Consider the following 23836-nt stretch of genomic DNA (forward strand, 5'->3'; position numbering starts at 1 on the left):
ATTGTAAAATATTGTGACATCTTCCCTTCTGTTTTACTGAAAGCAGTTACTTTATCATCTTAATTGTTTCAAAAAACGAGTTTAGATTTCGAAAGGATAACGAAACATGTGCAGATTTTTTCTTCGTTTTGATCGTTATAACTAAGTACCTATATATTCTCGTCGGTCGTGACCGAAATTTTATCATCTCATTTCTTTTTGAAAAATTAAAAAATGCCTATAATTATCTGCTAATTTTTTTATAGGTACGGAAATTAAAGATTTTATTCATATATGAAGATGATTTTCCAATTCAGTTCAAAACGGCAATGATTGCATCCTTATGATATTAGAACTTGAAAGTACAATACTACCTATACACAAAATATCCTAAGTACCTAGTACCTTTTCGTGAAATTCAAGATTTCCATTTTGTTGATTGATGATTATCTGAATTTTAATTTTTTTTAAAACGTTGGATTACGAACGGTATAGGTAGTAATTTAATGCTTACTCGTTCGTTCTAGGCTTATTTTGATATTACATTCTACGGAATCTGCACTTCTGCAATAAATACTGATAACGAAAAGACGAGAATTTTATTCCTCAAACCGCCTTTTAAAAAATATTATTTTCATAATACAAAAGCTGAAAATGCATTTCCCACTTCCATGAATAATTCCAATTTCTAGATTCATTTATTACGATCAATTTTCCATTCCTAAAAATATTAAAAACGAAGAAAAACAAAAGTTTCCGTTACGTTTTGATTTTCTGTTTACTTTTCAAACCCTCCACGCTGCGCGCACCTTGAGCTAAACGCAGTAAGGTGTTTTTTGTACAAGTATTACTCCGCCATTTTATTTCAGTCGTTTGGGAAACACTCTTATGTTGCATACGATATGTATGTACTAAAATTTTATTAATTAATACGATATTTTGCATTTATATTTATTAAAATGTTTCGTAAATTCGATTTCAAATAATATTACGCTCGATTATTCGGTAATATTGTCGCGAACGTGTTGTTTTCTCGGAACTATGTTTTTGTAATTGTGATCGAGTCGTCAACGACCATTTTGATTTTTGATCAGTTAGCTTAATTTTCTTGTCGACTCTTGTAAGTACGTCGCCGACTTTTCCGCGAATAATTCTAGTTATTCGTGACATTTTGGTAATATTTTTAGCTAATTTTTTGCAGTTCGGTGCCTCGAAGTGAACTGAAAGTAATATACGATTCGATCTTTTCTCTTTGTCGGTGTTTTTGATTAAAGAAGTGCGTACGTAGATAATTCGTTTGCAGTTGCGACGGTTTGTTTTTCACGACTTTTTTCTCGTAAATTTTCTTCGGTTTTTTCATGATTACAAAGTGATTCGATCTAAATACGGTATCGGTGATCTACGTAGTGTTTTCGCGTATTCTAGTTTCCGGTTGGTTTTGACGGCGTAAATGTTATGTATTTTGATCTCGTAGTACATATATTCGATGCGTACGTGTTTTCCGGCGCCCAGTAGTCTAACAGTTCGAAGCTGTTTCACCGTGATTTCCAGTCGATTTTCTTCGTTTAATCGGTGAGTTTTTATTTAAATTATTACGCAAATGTATCCAAATAATACTTCGATGCTTGAATATTGTGCGTGTTCGTATAATCGTATATTTTACTCAAAATTTCCGGTGCGTTTAACGATTTCGTGCGGTTAGTATTCGAATGAATTTTCTTCGTGTTCTCTCGTCTTTTGAGCAAATTCCAACGTTTTTTTTCTTTCTATTTTATTCACGTCGTTCTTTGATTCAAAATTTACGTACGTTATAGTTAGTATTCGAGTTCCTGTACCTGTATGCGTCATTTTCTTGTTCGTTGGTGTGATTTTCTCGCTAGTCGTTTAGTGGCAAGTTCCGGTGTGCCTTACAATGAAACCGCGTACGTACGAATTTCTCTGTCCTGTTCGCATTCTTTTATTTTATTGAGTTAATTTCAACGTCGCGTTTTCTTTTCTAATCTAACAGTGTTGCTTTTTTGTTCGAAATCTTTTGCTTAATATTTTTCCGCGTAACTATACACGACGAAGTTTCGAGATTGTTCTTCGTTTATTTTGTGGATTCGTCACACCTCCTCCTCCTTTAAAGTCTGGTTATGATCGAGAATGGCACTATTTCACTTCGTATTTACGGCAAACTAAGTCTGCAATTTATTTAACGTCTTTTTTCAAAACGATTCATATTTACGGCACACCCGATAGGCAACTTATTTTACATGATTTTTTTATTTTTATTTTTATTTTTTTTTTACGAACAATCTTCTTCATGATGGTTTGAAGTTCGATTTTATTTTTACTAAATTATTTTTCGTGCGGTTTTTTATTTCATTGATCCATAAAGATCAATTGTAACTTTGTAATTGAATTTTTCATCTAGATGCCAAGAACTTTTTGACTTGATTTGTGACTTTTGAGTTATTATTTTGAAAACACGAATTAATGAAACAAAATCATCCATTACTGATACTACAAATTATAAATTTGAGTTTTAACATGACTGTCTGAATGTGTTCTGGCTGTTTCAGTACCACAATCTATTATTTTTTTATTTATTTGTCTACGAGTTGTGATTAATTTAATTTCGTTATTTTACCATTTGAATGAGTTTTTTGTTCGTAAATTTTGCTATAGATATGCCTATCAACTTGTATATCACTATCAAAAATACTTAATTATACCTTGGTGACATGTATGAATTCATTTCACTTTTGAAAATCCTATATTTCCACTTTAAGGTTGTTTTATTCTAATTTACATGTTTAATACTTTGATATTAAAAAGTATTAAACATGTACCTAAGTCTTAATAGTCATTCATTTTATAACTACGAGTACGTTGATCGTTGATTCACTCATTCATTAGTTAAGTTTTTCGATTTCAATCTGAATTTGAGTCGCAAAGATAGATAGTTGAATTAAAATAAAAAATTGAAAAACGAATATCTGCAACTTTTGCACTGATAATGATCGATGATCTAATTTTATTTAATTCATTCATTCATCGTAGTTAAATTTCCAATTTTCTGACAAAAAACGGAAAAGTTTGTTTTGATGCTTTGAACTTTACGAACCCCTCCGTACCCGTTTCGCGTGTGCGAGTTCGTACTAGTCCGTTCATTCCGGTAACGTACGTTGAAGCTTGAAGCTTTTACGTTCGTCATGTGATTCAAGTTTCGGTATTCTTTTACTCGTTAATGAGGTATTTTTAATATTATTTTGATTAAAAAGTATCGAATAAGTGTATCTTAATACAATTACGTTTTATTTACTCGATAATATCCGCCCGATCGTGTTTTATTCGTGAGAATTCGACGATCATCGTCGATTCGTCGATCGCCTTTAGCGAGATCGCGACTTTTGTGTCGGGGTGTACTTAACGGTTTTTCTATTTCGGAAGTATTAGGTACCTACTTTGATTTCGTATTCGTGTTTCATCGTGATGTAAGCTATAGTATAATTGTGTTTATTTATGCATTATTTTCGCGTTTGTCGGTTTTCATTTTAATTTCGATTAATTGATTGTGTTTTTGAATCTAGTGCGGTGTTCTGTGTCAACGATCAACGATCTTTTTGCGTACGTGTTGCCTGGCGTCCAACGGTTTGCCATATCTTGCTGCTGTTTTATACGATCATTTCTCGGTTTCCTTCGGTTAATCGGTGAGTAATTATTAATTATTACCTACGTGAATGTGTTTTCAAAAGGTATTCGTTTATGATATCTATTTCGATGCAATTGAATGTCGTTCGTGTTTTATTCTAAATCTTCGGTGTGTTTAACGGAAAAATCGCACGTTCCTATACCTGAGTGAATTTCCTTCGCGTTTTCTCTTTTTTGAAGTTTCAATCTTGGCTTAATTCTAACGGTTGTTTTTTCTAAAATATCGATGTGTTTTAAATATCCGTTTATGATACCGGTTTCGATGATTGAATATCGTTCGTGTGGTTCGTGTTTTATTATAATTTTCCGGCGTGTTTTTACGCAACAAAATCGCACGTTCCTACTCGAGTGAATTTTCTTCGCAGTTTCAATCTTGGCTTAATTCTAACGGTCGGTCGTTTCTTCTGATATCATATTGTTGTTTCGGAATTCAGAATTTATCTAACAATGATCAATATTCACGTTCCTGTATCTATCTGTGTAATTTTCTAGTTTGTTAACGTAATCACTCGCGAGTCGTTTGGAGTTCAGGAATGCTCGACAACAAAATCGTACGTACGTTGATACAATTGGAGTAAATTTTCGTCGTGTTTCATCGTTTTTCAAAGAAAATCTCAACGGTTCTTTTCGTATTTTCTTAAAAATCTCGAGCCGGTTTCTTAATTGAAAATAATTGATTTAAATACGAGTTACTATTATTTCACCATTTCTGTATTTTTGCATTCATCTTTTGTACGTACCTACGTAAGTTTCTATTTCATTGATGTGATTGCCTATCTCTCGAATCGTTTGGCGTCCGGTGACTCGACGTTGAGTAATGTATCGCGAGTGTATTTTTTAACCCTGCTCACCGCTCTCCAACTGTAGTCAACGTATTTACGGCATACTAGCTATGCAATTTATATACATATTTTTTCAATGATTCGTGTAAATAATAAGGTGAAACGGAGGGACAACTTATCCGTGAGGTTCGAGAATCGAGTGGTAGGAATTTAGTAAAACAAAAAAACCGTAGGAAAAGAAAGTGAATCGAATTAAAAATTGATCGAAGTAAAGTAAACGATTTGTGATTTGAGTAATGATAATTTGGAAGCGTCGCGGTTGTTCATGCCAATTTTTCCTATCGATGTTATTTCAATTTTGATCCTAAATAAAAACGTAAAAGAATTAAAATTGAAAATTTTAGCGTTCGTATGTGGAATAATTCTAGCGTCGTGTTGATGAAACGAATAAGTGTTGGAACAACATAGTGTTCATTGTTCTAAATTTTCGATCGATAATTTTTCCACCATAAGTCCATCAATCAGGGATAGGTTTTTTGTTAAACGCTTTGGTTTTTGTTTCGGTGATTCAATTCTTTTAGCTTCAATGGGTTTTCTGATTGTTGGTGGTTCTAATGATTGTAGGTAATACTGATACGAGTAAAAGTTTAAAAGCTGCATCGATGAGGGGGTTATTTTCTTCATACCTACTTATCATGTCGATGTCGCTTTTTAATATTGGAAAAGTGAAATTTATCATTGTATTAAATGTTTCGAGTGACGATGTAGTTTTCCTATAGGAAAATCGATAGACGATAAATTGAAAGTTACGATCTTGAACTTTTCCGGTAAGCTATCTTCGGCCGACAATACATTTTCTAGTTGGAAATTTGATTGTGGTTTCGAAATCGTTTTCTTTTTAAAAAATAGAAGTGAGGTTGAAGGTTGAGGTTTGTGATTTTCGTTGAGAAAAATAGGAGAGTTCTGATTAATAACTTTTCTGGTAAATGCTCTATGATCTTCGATGCTTTATTGTGTAATCTAGAAAAGGAAATCGATGTTAATGATGTAGGTAATAATGATTAAAATTCGTTTAGTTTCGATTAACTTATTTGCGGTGGTATTTCTTATCATAAAATAGGTACCTAGGTATTCTTTATAGGTACTTACTATCAATTTTCAAATTTTTGGATGTTAGTATTGACGAAATCGTTTTGTGTAAAGTTTTGGTAGTAATTATCAATTCAGTCGAGGCGAGGTCAATCAAAAATAAATTCTTTAATTGGTTTCAAAAAAGCGATACATCTTTTTCATAGTTCTTTTGTTGATGAACATTTTCAAATTTTTCTTTTAACAATTGGTGAAGTTAAAGAGTTCAAAACGAAGGAATTTAAATTTGAACGATCGTAATGGTGAGAATAATTACTTGAGTGGTAGTTTGCGATCAACGATTTTCGATGCTATGTTTTGTCAAAAAAATTTCCTTTAGTGTATCTTCCTGTTCCCTGTTTGTTAATTTATTTGATATGTAAACTGACACTGAAAAGCCTACGATTATTTTGAAGATAACTATAATTTAAAACGAAAAAAACAGTGTTGTAAATACGATCGGTAGGTATATGTATTAAAAGGTATTTAGTTTCGGGAATATTATTTAATTTAAAACGTTTTTAATTCATAATTGAAATTGCGATTAATTTATGAATTCGCGTACCATAACCGTACCATTTTGATTGATTTAAAAATTTGTTATCAGTGTTATCAGTATTATTTTCGTGTTTACTTGTTATTGGCTATTTTTTCTCATTACGCAGATAAATTTTGTGGGGTGGTGTTACGAAAATGAGAAGCATTTTTTATTTTTTACTTCAAAATTTTGATGCGATTCGTTATTCGTTTAGGCATACAAATAAAAAAAATTCGATTTCTTCTGCTCCCAACACTCACAAAGTGGTGACCTCTGAGGCTCTGGTGAGAAAAGAAAATAATCCCCTTTTGATAACGTCAGAAGAAAATGTATTTTCCGATTTCCGACAATTGATGACCAAAAACAGTGCTTGTTTTGACAATTTCGACAAAAGTTGAGATTTTTCAATAATTTTGACAAAAACGAGAATTTTTTGATATTTGGCAAAAGCAGGAATTTTTGGCAAGTTCGCAGTACTTAGCGATTTTTCGCCCCATATTATGTAGTATCTACCTATGTCAGGCGCGGACTGGGTCGGTTGGAGGCCGGAGGCCCCTGGCAGATGCACTGAATAAGACCTTCAAAATTTACTCCCTCCCCCCCCCCCACCACAGAATCTTACTCCTACTGGTTTTTTTCTCGGGTTCCGATACTTGAAAGTTAAATGCGAGTGGTAAACAATTGTTTTTTTGAAAAAATTTTTACTCACTTTTGCGAAAATAAGTCAATATACCTACCTAACAAGAAAAAACTGGAGTTTTCTTGGGAGGGGTGGGGAGGAGAGGGGATGGGGGTTGAAGTTGCCAATTTGACATAATATGTATCACGTTGAGTTAGGTTCATTAAAGAATTGCTACTTTCATTTTTGAATTTACAGAAGTTTTAAACTGGAATTTTTTTCAGTTTAGAAATGAGAATTGAGCCGAACGAAGCAAGGGAAAAATATTTCAAAAACTTGAGTTTCGAGAAGTAAAAACAATGTTCAAAAAAATCTGTACATTTCTTTTGGTCCAAAATTTTAAAATTTGAACGAATAAATAGATCCGAGTGAAGGGAGGGCAGAGCTCGTACTCAATTCCCCCTCCCCCAAAAAGTATATTTTTTGTAATCGAAAAAGAACCAAAAAGTAATTGAAAAGATTATCAAAAAAGTGATAAAATGCGAGCAAAACATTCTAATACGGGGAAAAAATTACAAAAAAAAAACAGATTATTACGAATAGGAATAATTGAAATCTATTTGGGGGGGGCGGGGGGGTTGTAATCAATCATTTAATTTTGAAAAGTTGAACTATTTTGAAACTTTTCGATGAAAAATCGAGATTTTTTGGCAGAAAAGTAAGAATTTTGGCAATTTTTGATGAAAAAGGCAATTTTTGAAAAATAAAACGAGACTGACAATTTTAACAAACAAAGGGTCATTCCATGTCAACTCGAACAACGTTTTTGAGTCATGTCGTTCGATTTCGCTCAAATTTTTTTTACAATATACATCCACCCAGTAAGCAAGAACCCCGCAATTAGTTTGGTCCCAGCCCCCCTCAGGGGGCGGGTGGGGAGGCTTCTATTATGTTCACATTGTCTCGAGGTACTCAACATCAGCAGCCCATTCCTCCAAAACTATGATACTTTGATCAAAACTAATTTCACAGTTCGAAAGGGCATTTCATTTAGAACTTTTTAAGCATTTTGAAATTTTCAAAAGTTGAAAGTTGAACTTTTAAATTGAAAGTTCAAATTTCAAAATGGCGCTGTAAATAGAGCTACCATTTACAATTTCGAAAAAATCTCCATGGATGTACCTTTTGATACTTTTTTGAAATATTCAAGTTTCGAGATGGTATCTCTCAATGGAGGGGGAGCACTCCCACCCACAACTTTGGGCGAAACTTTCAAAAGAAAATCTGGGGCATGTGTTATATTGAATTCTATGTTTTTGGTGACGCTGAACATGAATATGACGTCAGATTTTTGACAGCACCTCATCCACGGCCCCCAGCACCTCCCCAAAGGGGGTAAAAGTTCAAAAACGTGTTTTGTTCGTGTGACACATGGAATAGTATGTTTTTGGTGACGCTGAACACGAATATGACGTCAGATTTTTTGATAGGACCCGTCCACAGCCCCCAGAACCTCGGGTAACCCCCCAAAAAATGGTTACATTCGTGTGACATGAAATAGTATGTTTTCGATATCGCTGAACACGAATATTGCCTTAGTTTTTCGAATCGACTTTACCCATGGCCCCCAGAACCTCTCCTAATGGGTAAAAGTCCAAACAAATTGTTTGGGGCCGTAGATGGGGGTCCTATCAAAAATCTGACGTCATATTCGGGTTCAGCGTCACCGAAAACATACTATTCCATGTGTCACACGAACAAAACACGTTTTTGAACTTTTACCCTCTTTGGGGAAGTGCTGGGGGCCGTGGATGGGTCCTATAAAAAATCTGACGTCATATTCGTGTTCAGCGTCACCAAAAACATAGAATTCGATATATCACATGCCCCAGATTTTCTTTTGAAAGTTTCGCCCAAAGTTGGGAGTGGGGGCGCTCCCCCTTCATTGAGAGATTCCATCTCGAAACTTGAATATTTCAAAAAAGCATCAAAAGGTACATCCATGGAAATTTTTTCAAAATTTTAAATGGTAGCTCCCACTTACATCGCCATTTTGAAATTTGTTGAAAGTTCAACTTTCAATTTGAAAGTTCAACTTTCAACTTTTGAATATTTAAAAATGCTTAAGAAGTTTTAAATGCAATGCCCTTTCGAACTGTCAAATTAGTTTTGATCAAAGTATCATAGTTTTGGAGGAATGGGCTCGGCAATAACGCAAAAAGACGTACTTTTATGCAAGGCTTTTAGATAATTTTGAAGCAAAAATGTTTATTAAAGCAAAAATTTGATAATTTTAGTAAAAATCAGAATTTTTCTGAACAAGAAATGAAGTACCTATATTTTTTGGCAATTTTTTTTCGAAAAGCGAGATTTTTCACTGTGCAACATTGGCAATTTTACGTAAAAAAATCGAGACTTTTCAACTGCGAAAAAGTTGGAATTTTCATCAATCCTAAGGGAATATTAGGGGTACCAAAAGTCGGTCTATCGTTTCAAAATCGCAAAAGAGTTGAACCTGGAAGATATAAAAATTTTCGCGATATTCCCTCGAAAGGGGACCATTTCCCGACCTCGAAACCATCATTACATTTTTTATATCGAATTGCAAAACCGATTCAGGGGTTCCCAAAGTAGTGAAAATTGAGCACCCCTGTTGTCGTCTGTTTCGGTCAATAAATTCTGACGAAATGGGAGTAGTGGGCCGGTTGTGGCCTCAAATTACTTGTATTGGCCCACTCTTGAAATTTTCTTCCCACGAACATTCTCATTTAGTGATACTCAACAGGTCAACATTTCAGTGGTTCCCAAAGTTGAATTATTCAATTCCAAGTTTCTCAAGTCAGTGTCACGCATTCAAACGAATATTGTCGTTAAGAAAAATTGCATTTGAACCTGAATTTGCATTTCTTACGAAGATTTGAGCTATTGAATTGTTGACTTCAACTGAACTGGATATTGTTCTCGATACATGTGACCACCATCCACTTCCCTCACGCCCCCCTCTCAAGAAAGCTCCGCAATACCTACTAAAAGTGCACTCCTGATTTTCTACTGTGTTCAAAAATTGAAAATTTTATTCATAAATCGCCATTTGCTCATGTACGAGTACATAGGTGTCAATTCGGTTCTTAATGTTGGTATTATTTTTTTGTTTTCAGATTCAACCATAAAGTGTTTCGATGGGCACGAGTGTCGAATTGTTACATTTTTTGGTGGATTCGTGCGACATCATGACTGTTATCATGATTTTTATACGAGAATCATTCAGGTAAAAATTCTTTTTCTGTATTATGTAGTTCATTTTACCGATATATTTGTCTGCTGAAAACGAGATTGGGAAGTGATAAGAAATGTAGTGGTTAAAGAAGTCGAAGCTAGAAAAGGATAAGTATTTTGAAATTATTGGTAAGTTTGTCTTTACTAAGTTTGGAGGCTCGAATGTTCAAACAGAATCAGAATTTATGTGTTTAGTTGTAGGTACGTGATTCTAAAAGTTTAGGGTTTTTCATTTATAATTATTACGGTTACGGATACTGAAAAAAAATTCAAGATTGGGTGGGGATTTCGGTACGTCTCATTGGTCAGCATATTGCAAGCAAAATTTAAGGCAATTTCGCGCTGCAGAATACCTACTCTTGAAGCAAGAAACAGAGGCACCTAAGAGGCTATGGCTGCGAGGGCTCTTTTGAAGACGTAGCACAAACGAAAGCTGAGAAAGATAGGTCACAGAAGAACGAAATTTAAGGGTAAAAGATCAAGGGTTCCCGACAGAAAATGGATAAAGTTTTTCTCATCAGTTGTCAAAGAATTCTTCGTGGGTTCACGCATAGCCCCACAGCCCCACGTTTGAGCATTGTGTTTCCTTTCTTATACCTAGATACGTATTTTTTAATTTTGGTAACATTTTATTTTTATGAGCCTCGCCCCATTTTTTTTAATATTATAAAATTGGATATTATTAACTAATAGCATAGTATTTTTTTAACAAAGCACTAACACGTAGTTTAAGTTGAATACGATTTGATTTTGATGAACCCTCCCTAAATTTTAAAAAAGTCTAATGAACGTATCAGAAAGTCATGTTTTGAAAGTTTGATAGTTACAATTTTAGTAGGTACCTATCTAATTCTTCGTTTTTTTCGAAGTCACGACAAAATGTCAGAAAATTATCAAACTTTTTTCTATAATGCCTTTTTCTCGAATTATCAAAATGTCAACCTCCCGTTTTTTCTCTGCCTGTCTGACTGTCTTTCGTGTCGTAATCGGTGGTGCCGGTTACACGCTTCCTGGTGGTGATTTCAGCTGAGATTACTTGGGGGGGAGATGTGCCATTGTTGGTGGGCGTGGTGGAAATTTGTGGTGGCGAGGGTCTTTCGGGTCTCCAGGCTCCCTGTCGCAGTTGGGAAAAGATTTTCCTGAGGGTTAAAATTTTCCTGTGATGGGTTAAAATTTTCCTGATGATGGTTAATATTTTCCTGATGGTTGGACGGCAGAGTGGGCTCTCGTTGCTGCAATGCTTTGTTGCGTTTGCTTGCGGTGACATGTTGAACTCTAGGTATGATTTGTTGTCATTGCTGCTCGGGGGTTGTGTTCCTGTGCACCGCAGCCTCGATGGCTCCATTAGGATAAGTAATTTCGATCCTTTTTGGGAACGCCTTCAATTATCTAGATGAAAAAGTTTAGTTGAGCTTCCTGTATATTCGTTCTAAATGCCAGATCGTTTTTATGAGGCAATGGCAATACTTTTCAAGAAAATTTCAGTACCCTGGCAGTATTTTAAAATTTCACAAGGGGAATTGAATTTTTCAATTTTAATTCAAAATTTGTTGAAGTTCAAAGTTTTTTGATGAAGTGAGCCTGGGAAAAATTGGTGCAATTTTTAGAAGTTGGCTCGAATTGCCTCTTCATCGGATTCGGCAGTCTGCAATGAGTCATTGATAAAATGAATGGTTCTAGGTAATTTTGAATTATTTCTCTTGCTTCGCTTGAAAAATAAACCTCAAAATTTGTCGAAATTGTTTCATTTTCTCAGTTTACCTTATATAGGTACCTATTGCTTACGCACTTCAGTCCAGGTTCTCTCTTTCCAATCTTTCATTCGCAAACTAGTTTAGATCCTAAACCTTTCATGTTCCATATTTAGGTAGGTACCTATTTTATTTGTTGTCTCGTTGTGTGATTATTCGTTGGATTTTGGAAAGAGATCTTCAGGTTCTGTAATGTCAAATTTTGGTATAAAAGCCAGTTGTACTAATCCTCGAATTGGTGTACAAATTCTCCAGCCGTCGCTGGTATCATGCGTCCCCTGTAATGTATAATTATGATGTTGATTTGTTTGTTTTCATTATTGTCGGTCAACTGATATCTTTTGGTTTCATGTTGTTGGTTAATGTGTTCGTATCGTACATTATTTCGACGAATCATATGTTTGTTCTAAATAATATTCTTCAAGAAAAGCTCGATGACATTTTGTAGTTTATGGTGGTGTTTGTTTTCAGTCGGGCCATCATCGGCTGTTTCCATACAAGGTGCCTAGGCTTTTTTATTTGTAATTTTCTAAAAATTGATCTAACTTGAAACAGGTTCACTAATCGATCAACTGATGAACTTGGGGGCAAAAAAAAAAAACGAATAGGAAAGTATGGAGTTGAGAATTGGTTTGCACTAGCATTGCATTTTGTATTATGATTTCTGAATTTTTGGTTGGGAGTGAATTTTATGAATTGTTTTAAATGATTACAATTTTTTTGATAGCATATCATGGCAATAAGTCAACAGGTTCTTTCCCAAGTTTTCATACTGTTTTTGCTTTTCCTTTTTGATCGATTTTCTTTCAAGTTGTTTGAAAATCTGGCATTATGTCAGAAAGTCAACCTGTATACTCTGTCGGGGTTTTTCCAGGTCTGTAAGCTGTTCCCAGGGCCTCTGCGTTGACTATCTGTTGGGGCTGCAGTCTGCAGGGATTTTCTAGTCACACGGACATGTTTGCGGAGGGTCTGTCGTCCTTGAACTGCTGCACCAGTGATGAAGAGATTTTTCAATTGAGTCCGAGTCTCACGAGCCCGAGTGCGGCCTCACGAGTCCGAGTCTCCCAAGGAGGAGCTCATTGCAAAAATAGCAATGACAGCTCTTCTTAAGAAGTCCCTTCATGAGTGTCCAGAGTCTAACTTTGGAGAAAATCGGCGTTTTCTACGAGTCCGAGTCTCACGACGCCGAGTGCGACCTCACGAGTCCGAGTCTCACAAGTCCGAAATTATTGCTGGTGTTGGCCATTCCGGTTGCTCAGTCTACATCTGTTCTAAACAGTCCGACTGGTCAGTCTCTGTATGTGCTCAGATTGCTGACTTATCAGTCCGCAAGTCTGATTTTACGGTCAGCCCAGGCTTGGTCTGCTCGGGCAAGTCAATACAGGTTGGTGTGATGAAAATGGAAGTAAAGTCTCCTGTCTGAGAAAAGTTTGAAATCTGTATATTCTGGGAAAGAATGGAGTTGACTGTTGAGGAATGGTTTGCATTCAAAATGAATTTTATATGGTGTTTGAATTTTTGCAACTTTTTAAGAATTTAAATCATATTTTTATTTATTTTTTAAAAAACGATATTATGAATGATAATTTTTTCGTAATTATGTGCTTTGTGTAATGCCTATCCTGTTTCTTGGCGTTTGAGAAAGCGACCCCATCTATTCTTAGATCCTAGTTAAGTACCTATAGGTAGGTACATATTAAGTTGAAATAATGTTGTATAACATTGGTCCCCCAACCTCATTGTCATTATCTGTCAATTTTTTGAAGTAGATATACCTACATTTTACAGAGCATATTGGCATTGATAAAGAAGTGTCTTATATTTTAAACTATGTAATAACTAATATATGTACATAATATATGTAGTGTAGTATAGTGTAAGTTAAATACGAATCAATTTTGATGGACCCCCCCCCCCAAATCCACACAATATTCTAAATGGTAGCTCAGTTTTATGAGGGAATACTTTTCAGGAAATTTCAGTACCCTAGCAGTATTTTCTCTTGAATCCAACGTGCTAACTCAACGGGGGGGGGGGGTGTGAAGTCACGTTTCTTTAGTTTAATTAAGTAGGTAGGTAATTTATTTAGTTTTAGAGGGTTGTTGGACTGTGGTGCCGGTTACGGTACACACTTCCTGGTGGTGATTTCATCCGAGATTACTTGGAGGGAGATGTGTCATTGTGGGTGGGCGTGGTGGAAATTTGTGGTGGCGAGGGTCTTTCGGGTCTCCAGGCTCCCTGTCGCAGTTGGGAAAAGATTTTCCTGAGGGTTAAAATTTTCCTGATGGTTGGACGGCAGAGTGGGCTCTCGTTGCTGCAATGCTTTGTTGCGTTTGCTTGCGGTGACATGTTGAACTCTGGGTATGATTTGTTGTCATTGCTGCTCGCGGGGGTTGTGTTCCTGTGCACCTCAGCCTCGATGGCTCATTAGTAGGGCTAGGATTTTTATGCAAATGCTTGTCTGAATGCACTGCAGTAGATACCGCATAACAATGTTTCTTTTGCGATTCATGCATTTTTAAGCCGAATTGCAAAATTTTTTAGCGCATAATTTTGCTTTTTTAGACCATAAACGCTTAATACTGTTTATTTTCAGCAAAAAATGGCCAATAACCGCTTTTTTAGCGCTTTTTCAAGTACTTTAGAGCATATTTCGAAGAAAAACGACAAAAAATCGTTCTAAAAACTCGAATTTTCGTTGTTTTGTCAAAAAAAATCACTTTCAAACCATTTTAGTTGAAAAAAAAAAAAAAAGAACATTTTGATGATTTTGATCCCTGATTTTGCAAACGAACGTTTGAATTTTGAATCAGTTAGTTTTTATTTACCTAAATCTTGTAATCTGACACTTGTAGGTACATTTAATGTTTTTGTTCAAAAATTAAATCTAAAATAAATGATTTTTGCTATTTCTCTGATTTAAATAATTCAGTTTAAACTTGATAGGGAATCCAATAGGATTTTTGCATTCTGCTTAAAAATACCTGCATTTTGATATACCACATAATGCACTTACAAATCGCTTATTTTCGCTTTTTCAGATTTTTTGGCGCATAATTTTGCTTTTTTTGGCCATTTTAACTGCTTTTTTTAAGCGCTTAAAACTGTTTTTTTAGCGCATAAAAATCCTAGCCCTACTCATTAGGATAATTTAAATAAGTAGATTAGAACGTACCTATTAAGTAGATTAATTACATCAAATTAGTATCTGAAAGCCCGCCATTTTACCAAATTTTGGGATCAATAAAATTTTGCCCTGGTACTCAAAAATCCAATTTTACTCTATGGGAAAGGATGGAGTTGAGATTGAGAATTGGTTTCCACTCTTTGTGTTTTTTTTTCTTGACTTCTCATCTTTTGGCATGAAAAATTCCATTGATTAATTTATAAAAATGCTTTGCTCTTTTCAAGAGATTATTATTATTTAATTCCTGCATTTTATTAATCGAAATCATTTTCGCAGATTAGATAACACGTACCTACCTACTTATAAAACGTGATCAAGTTCTCTTGTTTATCTCAGAATGTGAATTCGTAGCGTAGCTCAGATCAGAACAAAAAGGTGTTTGATATCTCCGTGATAAGTGGTAAGTATTTGAAATTGAGATACAATGATTTTTTTTCAAAGCGTGAATTTATGAGATTTGTTTATCATGGTTTATCGTATCTTTTATGGAGTTGTTTTTATTGTTTTTTCTATGTAGGTACCTACAGTTGGCAGGGTCAGTTTTTTTGGAAAAAAATCGTGGATATTCGGTACATATTGCGTGTTCAAAATGCCACAAATATTCGCCAACTATACTACTCATCTCATTAGACAATGGACATCATAGATTTCTACCATAAAGTACGATCGTATACTCTGAAATTGGACGATGTAATCATTTTATTTTGTGAAAATATTAATGTTATTGTTATAAGTACTTTACCTAATTTGAAAATGTATTTTGTAATTTATTTTTTCGTGCCCAAATAATTCTGTGTGGCATTATGTACCTGAACCTATGAAATGCATAATTATTATCTTGACTTGTAAGAGTATCCGGATACTTGGGTAGATTTAAGGAGTACCTGTTAGATTGGTAATTATCGTAGGTACCTATTTATATGATGTATTCTTGATTGCATTCATTATTTTTCATGTCATGTTTATGTATTGTATGTAATTGCATAATGTTTTACTAATACTTTTTTCATAGCAGAATTATATGAAGATTCATAGATCGTGTAGATCTATTGATGGCAGAAAGGTAAGTGGATATTGAGTTACCTACTTTGAATACGCGTGTTCGTTTTTTCAAAATTTGATTGAAAAAAGTTGAATGATCAGTGCCCATATTTTTTGATACTGAATTGTTTTGGATATTGAGGCTTCGATGAAAAATATTTTTCAGTAAACTGCAATGTCTCTTCCAAAATTGTTCTTACAGAAATGATTTTTAAAAAATTCATTTTTAAATAAATAAGAAAAGTTGTACGTATTTAAATGATAATCAAAGAGCAAAGGATACGTATACGTATATATCTATTGAAATTGTAATATTTTAAATCATTTTAATGTGATCGAAATTGAGAATTTTGGACCAAAGTTCTCTGCTGAGTGCTGAGCCATGATCATTTTACGTTATTCATTCGTAATATTTTAGGATGATTTACGAATATGATGGAAATAAAAATTAGAATGCAGAAATAAAGTTATCACAGTACCTAATTGGTAAAATAATTTATAGAAGAATTATCTAAGGTAGTTAGGTACGTTTTTGAAACGGCCAATAAACTTAATTCATCGAGATGACGATGCCTACCTGTACCTACCAATGAAGAAGTTAATCAAATCAAGAATAAGAATAACTTAGATCAATAGTAAATTGAAAACGTAACGTGAACGAAGACCGGTAGGTAAAAGAATGTAGCATAAAGATTTTCCTCAAAATAAACCTTTGAAAATATGTCAGTTCTGGTTCCCAAAATGTTTTCAAATGTACTTAGTTTGAAATGTTTTTTTCTGGTTCTAAAAGGTAACTTTCAGGTTATAAATTTTTATTTGATTTCCACAAAAAAAAAACACTTTTCTTTTTATTTGAGATCGCCGAGTCCGAATTTGGTGTCAATTATTATTCATGTTTCTATCAGAAATTGTGACTAAGTATTTCAAAAACTACAAGTTTAGTCAAATTGCAAAAAAAAAAAAAATGCAAAATTTGACAACTTTATGTGGGTCATTTTGGAACCCAAAATAGCCATTTCTGGAGAAGGGTGCGTTCTGGTTAAAATCTGACACCGGAAGTGAATTTGCCTTCCCAACCCCCCCCCCCCTTAAATTGAACCGAATTTCGATTGGATTCGCGATAACAAGTTTTTTTGCTAAAAAAAATGCATTTTTTTTATTCCTAAAATATGAATGAAATGAGGAGCTGAGAATCAAAACTCACATTTGCCACCATAAACGATTTTGAGAAAAACGCGAAAAACTGAGTTAGTAGTGTTGCCAGTTGAAAAAACTTATAATACCAAAATGAATCATTAGATAGCGCTACTAGAACACGATTCCCTGTGTTGACTGATTTTCACCTAGCTCCCTTCTGCTTTAATATCCAGACAAAGAATGGCAAATGTGAGTTTTGACTCCAAGATTTGCAATCAAATTTTTTTTCACTGTTTTAATTACGACGATAGGGAAAAGTTTGATAACAAGCTGAATTTTGGTACACGGGGGTTTTTTGATACGCTGAACACGAATTTGGGGTGTCCAGGTGAATCCGGTGTACGCTTCCCCCTTTTTTGTGGACCTTAAGCCCCCAAATTTGTTTTTTTGCGTTTAAGTCCGAAAATATGCAATTTTATGCAAGATTTATGTTTTTTGGGTCGCAGAATACGAATTTGACAATATTTTTTTTGTAGGGGTGGGGGATGAGGGGGTTAGGGGGGCGAGAAATTCAAAATTTGACTATAATGATGTGTGATATGTCGAAATGTATGTTTTTGAGGGTGTAGATCACGAATTTGACAATATTTTTTTCGTAGGGGTGAATTGTGGGGGATGAAGGGGGTGAAAACGGTGAACAATTCAAAATTTGACTATAATGATGTGTAATATGTCGAAATGTACCAAGTATGAATAATTCAACTGAAAGTGAGTAATTTTCATCAATTTACTCGATTTTAGTTTGTTATAAAGTCATTATAGAGGTTTAATTTACGTTAAAACTCCGTGTTTTGCCTATTCTGCTACATAAATAGGAATAGAACAAATTTTACGTAGATGCACGGGAAATCCCAGGGGCTAGTACTTCAGATAGTGTATTTCAAGATGTCATTTGCCATTTTTGCCCCCGAATGCCCCGGCGACGACAACAGTCAATTATAGTGAAAAATCATGGTGAATTTTGTTTAAATGTTACAAATTTTTTCTTCCAGGGACTTTGACGGCTCTCCAATAGAAAATTCTCCATCCCCCACCCTTCACCTTTTCTACACCTTCAAAAACATACATTTTGACATATCACACATCATTATGGTCAAATTTTGAATTTTTCACCGTTTTCACCCCCTTCATCCCCCACAATTCACCCCTACGAAAAAAATATTGTCAAATTCGTGATCTACACCCTCAAAAACATACATTTCGACATATCACACATCATTATGGTCAAATTTTGAATTTTTCACCCCCTTCATCCCCCACCATCAACCCTTACGAAAAAAATATTGTCAAATTCGTGATCTACAACCACGAAAACATACATTTCGACATGTCACACATCATTATAGTCAAATTTTGAATTTTCAACCATTTTCACCCCTCAGCCCCCACCATTGACCCCTACGAAAAAAAATATTGTCAAATTCGTGATCTACACCCTCAAAAACATACATTTCGACATATCACACATCATTATAGTCAAATTTTGAATTTCTCGCCCCCCTAACCCCCTCATCCCCCACCCCTACAAAAAAAATATTGTCAAATTCGTATTCTGCGACCCAAAAAACATAAATCTTGCATAAAATTGCATATTTTCGGACTTAAACGCAAAAAAACAAATTTGGGGGCTTAAGGTCCACAAAAAAGGGGGAAGCGTACACCGGATTCACCTGGACACCCCAAATTCGTGTTCAGCGTATCAAAAAACCCCCGTGTACCAAAATTCAGCTTGTTATCAAACTTTTCCCTATGGAATTTTGCAAACAAAACTAAGTTTTCACCAAAACTCACATTTGCCATTGGCAAATGTGAGTTTTGATTCTAACCCTTGGTTTTGAAGGTGAATTTCACACCAAAATGACTTTGATCCAAAAAAACCGAATATGTCACATTATAGAGTGTAAAACGGTATATCCAAATCTGCCATAAAACGGTATTTTTTTTTTTTGGCAAATGTGAGTTTTGATTCTCAGCTCCTCAAATAGGTACTCGTACAGGGTGCCCAGAAATATTGAGCACCCCTAAAAAAGTTTTCAAACTAAAATACTTAGGTTGGTCACAGTGAATGATAATAATGATAGCACATGATTGGTTGTTGGATTGGAGAGATAGGTAACATTCCACCAATCATATGGATCTATTTCACGTTGCCAACCTATATTTTTAATGAAAAACTTTCTTAGGGGTGCTCAATATTTCTGGGCACCCTGTAGAATGTTTTTCGACTAATTTGCGGTCGCCGAGTTCGAATCCGGTGTCCATTTAGAGCATTGGTCACTGCTTCAGTGAGAATTTTGACAATTTTAATTTTAAACACCACGAAATCGAATTGCAAAATGAACTTCATTTTCAAGCTCAGCGACCTCAAGTTAGCCAGAAAACGTCATGAAAAATACAAAATAAAATTTAATACCGTTTTAGACCAATTTATAGCCGGAAACCCCACCGACTCCATTCGCAACCAAATTCTTCACTCTCAAACAAAACGTTGGGTTGATGCTGGTTTTCAATTCATCCAAAAGTTGAAATTTTATTTCATTTTTTTCATAAATTTCAACGCTTAACTCCAGTTTGCGGTTCCTGAATCCTAAATCCCGACCCGAAAACTGATGTGGTTTTTTGGTAGAAACGTTTCGAAAACTTCAAACCCAGGATTACTAATTAACGAACGAGCGATGGTAGTAAAAAGTATACTTAGGCTCGCGCCAATCAAAACGGAATTACGAATAATTTACGATGAAAATAGTATTCAGAAATAAAACTCCGAAGTAATAACCGTGATTTTAGAAAATTTTATTTAAAAAAAAAAATTCAAGAAAATAAATAAATAACAATAATTAAATGTTACCTAAAATTAATTACATGTACAATGACGCGAATCAAAATTACATATACATCATTTACACAATTATTAGGATACATTCGCGATCTCGCTAATAAATTAACGCTCAGCGTGACGCAGGCAGTGCGGCGGTTAAACCACAACATTTCGAAATAGCCTTAAAAATTAACAAAAAGGAAAGGAAGGAAACGTAAAAAAAAAAAATACAACGATTCTAAATAATTCCCTTTCGAACTTACGCCTCAATACGATACATTAAATGCACTGTTCTCACATACAGCCCCTGAAAAGATTAGAAATTCCCTCGTTTCAAGCAGGGTGGGGGGGGGGGGGGTAAACCATATATATACATTTAACATACACAGTCTTTTCTATATACTCGTAAGTTTTACACATACATATATAATCGAGGGGAAAACGATTTCAAAAAAAGGAAAGTACGGTGTGATTTGAGACCATCGAGGAATTTACAATTCGTCTCTTTCATCTTCGTCACTGGCTCCAGCTCCTCCGGCAGGTGGAGGAGGCATACCACCGGTGCTTTGGTACAATTTGGCGATAATCGGTTGGGCTACTTCTTCTAATTCTTTCTTCTTTTTCGTGAATGCTTCACCGTCGGCGTCTTGGTTCGATTCTAACCATTTGATTTTATCGTCGATGGCTTCTTCTAACTTAGTTTTGTCTGATTCCGATAACTGCGTTAACAAAAAACGATAATGATTAAAAATCTTTGTCAAAATTCAGTGCTTGAAAAAAAAAAATAGAAAGAGAAGTTACCTTAGCACCCAATTTATCCTTATCTGAGATCTGATTTTTCAACGAATAAGCGTAAGATTCTAATTCATTTCTCGATTCTACACGTTCTTTCAATTTCTTGTCGTCATCGGCGAATTTTTCGGCGTCCTTGATCATACGTTCGATATCGTCGGGCGTTAATCGGTTTTGGTCGTTCGTGATGACAATCTTTTCTCGGTTACCAGTACCTTTATCTTCAGCGGACACCTAAACGTGAATAAACGATTAGTAACACTAGAAAATAGCAATTTTGATAGACGGAATGATAAAATCAATGCTATATTTTACCTGTAAGATACCGTTAGCATCGATTTCGAAGGTAACTTCAATCTGTGGAACACCTCTGGGTGCAGGTGGAATACCAGTCAAGTCGAATTTGCCAAGTGGGTGATTATCTTTGGTCATTGGTCGTTCACCTTCGAATACCTAAACAAAAAAAACATCGTTAAAATCATTTGAAATTTTCCCCAGATTAGTTCAAAAATAATTTTCCTCAAAAATTAGGAGTAAAAGAGCTCAATTTGACGATTACAAATAACAATCACTTACTTGAATAGTGACAGTATGTTGATTATCGGAAGCAGTGGAGAAAATTTGAGACTTCTTGGTTGGGATAACGGTATTTCTTGGAATCAATTTGGTCATTACACCACCGACAGTTTCAATACCCAAGGTAAGAGGATTGACATCTAATAAGACAATAGCGTCGGTATCTTGTTCGCCGGATAATACACCAGCTTGAACGGCGGCACCGTAGGCAACAGCTTCATCAGGATTGATTCCTCGGCTAGGTTCTTTACCGTTGAAGAATTCTTTGACTAGTGATTGAACCTGTTCACGAAACACGAAAAAATTATAAAATACAGATCGAAGAATTCAATCAAAGCAGATTACAGCAACGAAGATGTTACCTTAGGAATACGAGTACTACCGCCGACAAGTACGATTTCGTGTACGTCTTTCTTGTTCATATCAGCATCTTCCATTACTTTTTGTACCGGTTTCAAGGTCGATCTGAATAAATCCATGTTCAATTCTTCGAATTTAGCTCTGGTAAGGGTTTCTGAGAAATCTTCTCCTTCGAAGAAACTTTCGATTTCTACTCTAACTTGGTGACTAGAAGACAACGCACGTTTTGCTTTTTCGACTTCTCTACGTAATTTCTGCACAGCTCGGTTATCTTTACGGATATCTTTGCCCTTCTTCTTCTTGTACAATTTGATGAAGTGATCCATGACACGTTGATCGAAATCTTCACCACCCAAGTGGGTGTCTCCGTTGGTAGATACTACTTCGAATACACCGTTATCGATGGTCAATAGAGATACATCGAAGGTACCGCCACCGAGATCGAAAACTAATACGTTCTTTTCGCCTTCTTTTTTGTCTAAACCGTATGCAATAGCGGCGGCTGTCGGTTCGTTGATGATACGCATAACGATTAATCCAGATATCGTTCCAGCGTCTTTGGTAGCTTGACGTTGCGCATCGTTGAAGTACGCGGGTACTGTGACGACAGCGTGGGTAACCTGTGAAAATAGATGACGTTAGAAATGATGCAATTTCGCGATACAGAGGAAAAGAAAACTGTCTACGTGATACGTACTTTCTTGCCTAAGTAGGCTTCGGCGGTTTCCTTCATTTTACCAAGAACCATGGCAGAAATTTCTTCGGGAGCGAAGACTTTGTTACCTTGGGCAGTACTCACTTCGATGTGAGGTTTGCTGTTCTTTTGTAAAACTTTGAATGGGAAGAATTTAATATCATGCTGGACGGTCGGGTCACTCCATTCACGACCGATGAGACGTTTAGCGTCGAAAACGGTGTTCTCGGGGTTGATTGTAAGCTGGTTTTTGGCAGCGTCACCGATAAGACGTTCGCCATCTGGAGTGAAGGCTACGTACGATGGGGTGATACGATTACCCTGATCGTTGGCTATGATTTCAACTCGACCATTCTTAAATACGCCGACACTATGAGGAAGCAAATAAGCCAGGTTAGAGGGTGCGAATTATTATTGGCAGAGTTACACGTTGATTTGAGTACTTACCAGGAATACGTTGTTCCTAAATCGATACCGATAACAGTGCCTACTTCATCTTTGGACTTTTCTTTCGCGAAGACCGCACATAATAATGCGGTCAAAAGAAGACCGTATTTAAACGACCTTAACATGATTGCGTTTCACAACTGGAAATTGAAAAAAAAAAGTAAATTATTACCGGCAATCTAACACAATCAATTTTCAACTTCTCGACAATGGAACAGATGGCTTAGCATTACGTCAATAAGAAGCCGATGAGACAACTCATCACACGAATCACGAAATATCTAACGGTACTTTGATACATACCGGAATCCAGTAGGTTCAATGAAACTTGGCACTTTGTGATAATCCTCAGGGCTGTGATGAAACAATACCCGATACCGAAATGAAATATTCGCGGAGTTGGACGATAAATTTATCACACGACACCAGACACACGTATCCACTAATTCGTACTTTTACTTTATTGTCGAAAATAATTAAAATGACACGAACTCGATTCACTGACTGTAAGTACTTCAATGAATGCCGCAGTATATGAAAAAAAATTGTTTCCATGTATTCCCCCCTGATTATCGTGTTCCTTCATGATTGGTCCAAGTATCCGGCGTGGAATATGCCGCTAAATTCCCATTGGCTACCGAACCAATTCGGTGGACTGTTATTGGTCCACGTGATTTGCGAAAAATTAAAATACGTGGTATTCCAGCCATTCACGAGTGAATTTTACTAGCGCTTGCTAGAAATTTCCAAATCGAAGTGCGTTGTTGGGCAACTAATTTGTTTATCCGGTAATTCGTCGTAATTACCGTTATTATGTGAAATTGAGGTGTTTCGTCTTTCGTCATATTTTTTCGCGGCAGAAAATTTTCCAGATGCCGATTTTGAATTTGTACTCGGGAAAGCTCGTAAAATTTGGGATTTCTTGGTAACTAAAGCGTCTTAAATCACTGAATAC

General features: G+C 35.5%; 1 protein-coding gene and 1 long non-coding RNA gene across 2 annotated transcripts; one reads left to right on the forward strand and one right to left on the reverse strand.

Moving 5' to 3' along the window:
* Nucleotides 1–476: 476 nt before the first annotated feature.
* Nucleotides 477–16676, forward strand: LOC135838004 (uncharacterized). The gene is made up of 5 exons (XR_010557289.1): nt 477–1551; nt 3555–3674; nt 9901–10010; nt 15233–15356; nt 15474–16676. It is a non-coding gene; the product is annotated as an uncharacterized LOC135838004 (long non-coding RNA).
* Nucleotides 16677–19963: 3287 nt separating this feature from the next.
* On the reverse strand, nt 19964–23425 carry Hsc70-3 (heat shock protein 70 cognate 3). The gene is made up of 8 exons (XM_065353500.1): nt 23185–23425; nt 22882–23021; nt 22438–22804; nt 21743–22360; nt 21381–21662; nt 21120–21257; nt 20814–21038; nt 19964–20731 (listed from the first exon to the last, which is right to left on the reverse strand). The coding sequence occupies exons 2-8, from the start codon at nt 23004–23006 to the stop codon at nt 20504–20506; spliced, it is 1983 nt and encodes a 660-aa protein (XP_065209572.1). The 5' UTR covers nt 23007–23021; nt 23185–23425; the 3' UTR covers nt 19964–20503.
* Nucleotides 23426–23836: the final 411 nt, after the last annotated feature.

The sequence above is a fragment of the Planococcus citri genome, chromosome 2, assembly GCF_950023065.1.
Source record: "Planococcus citri chromosome 2, ihPlaCitr1.1, whole genome shotgun sequence".
Classification (NCBI taxonomy): Eukaryota; Metazoa; Arthropoda; class Insecta; order Hemiptera; family Pseudococcidae; genus Planococcus; species Planococcus citri.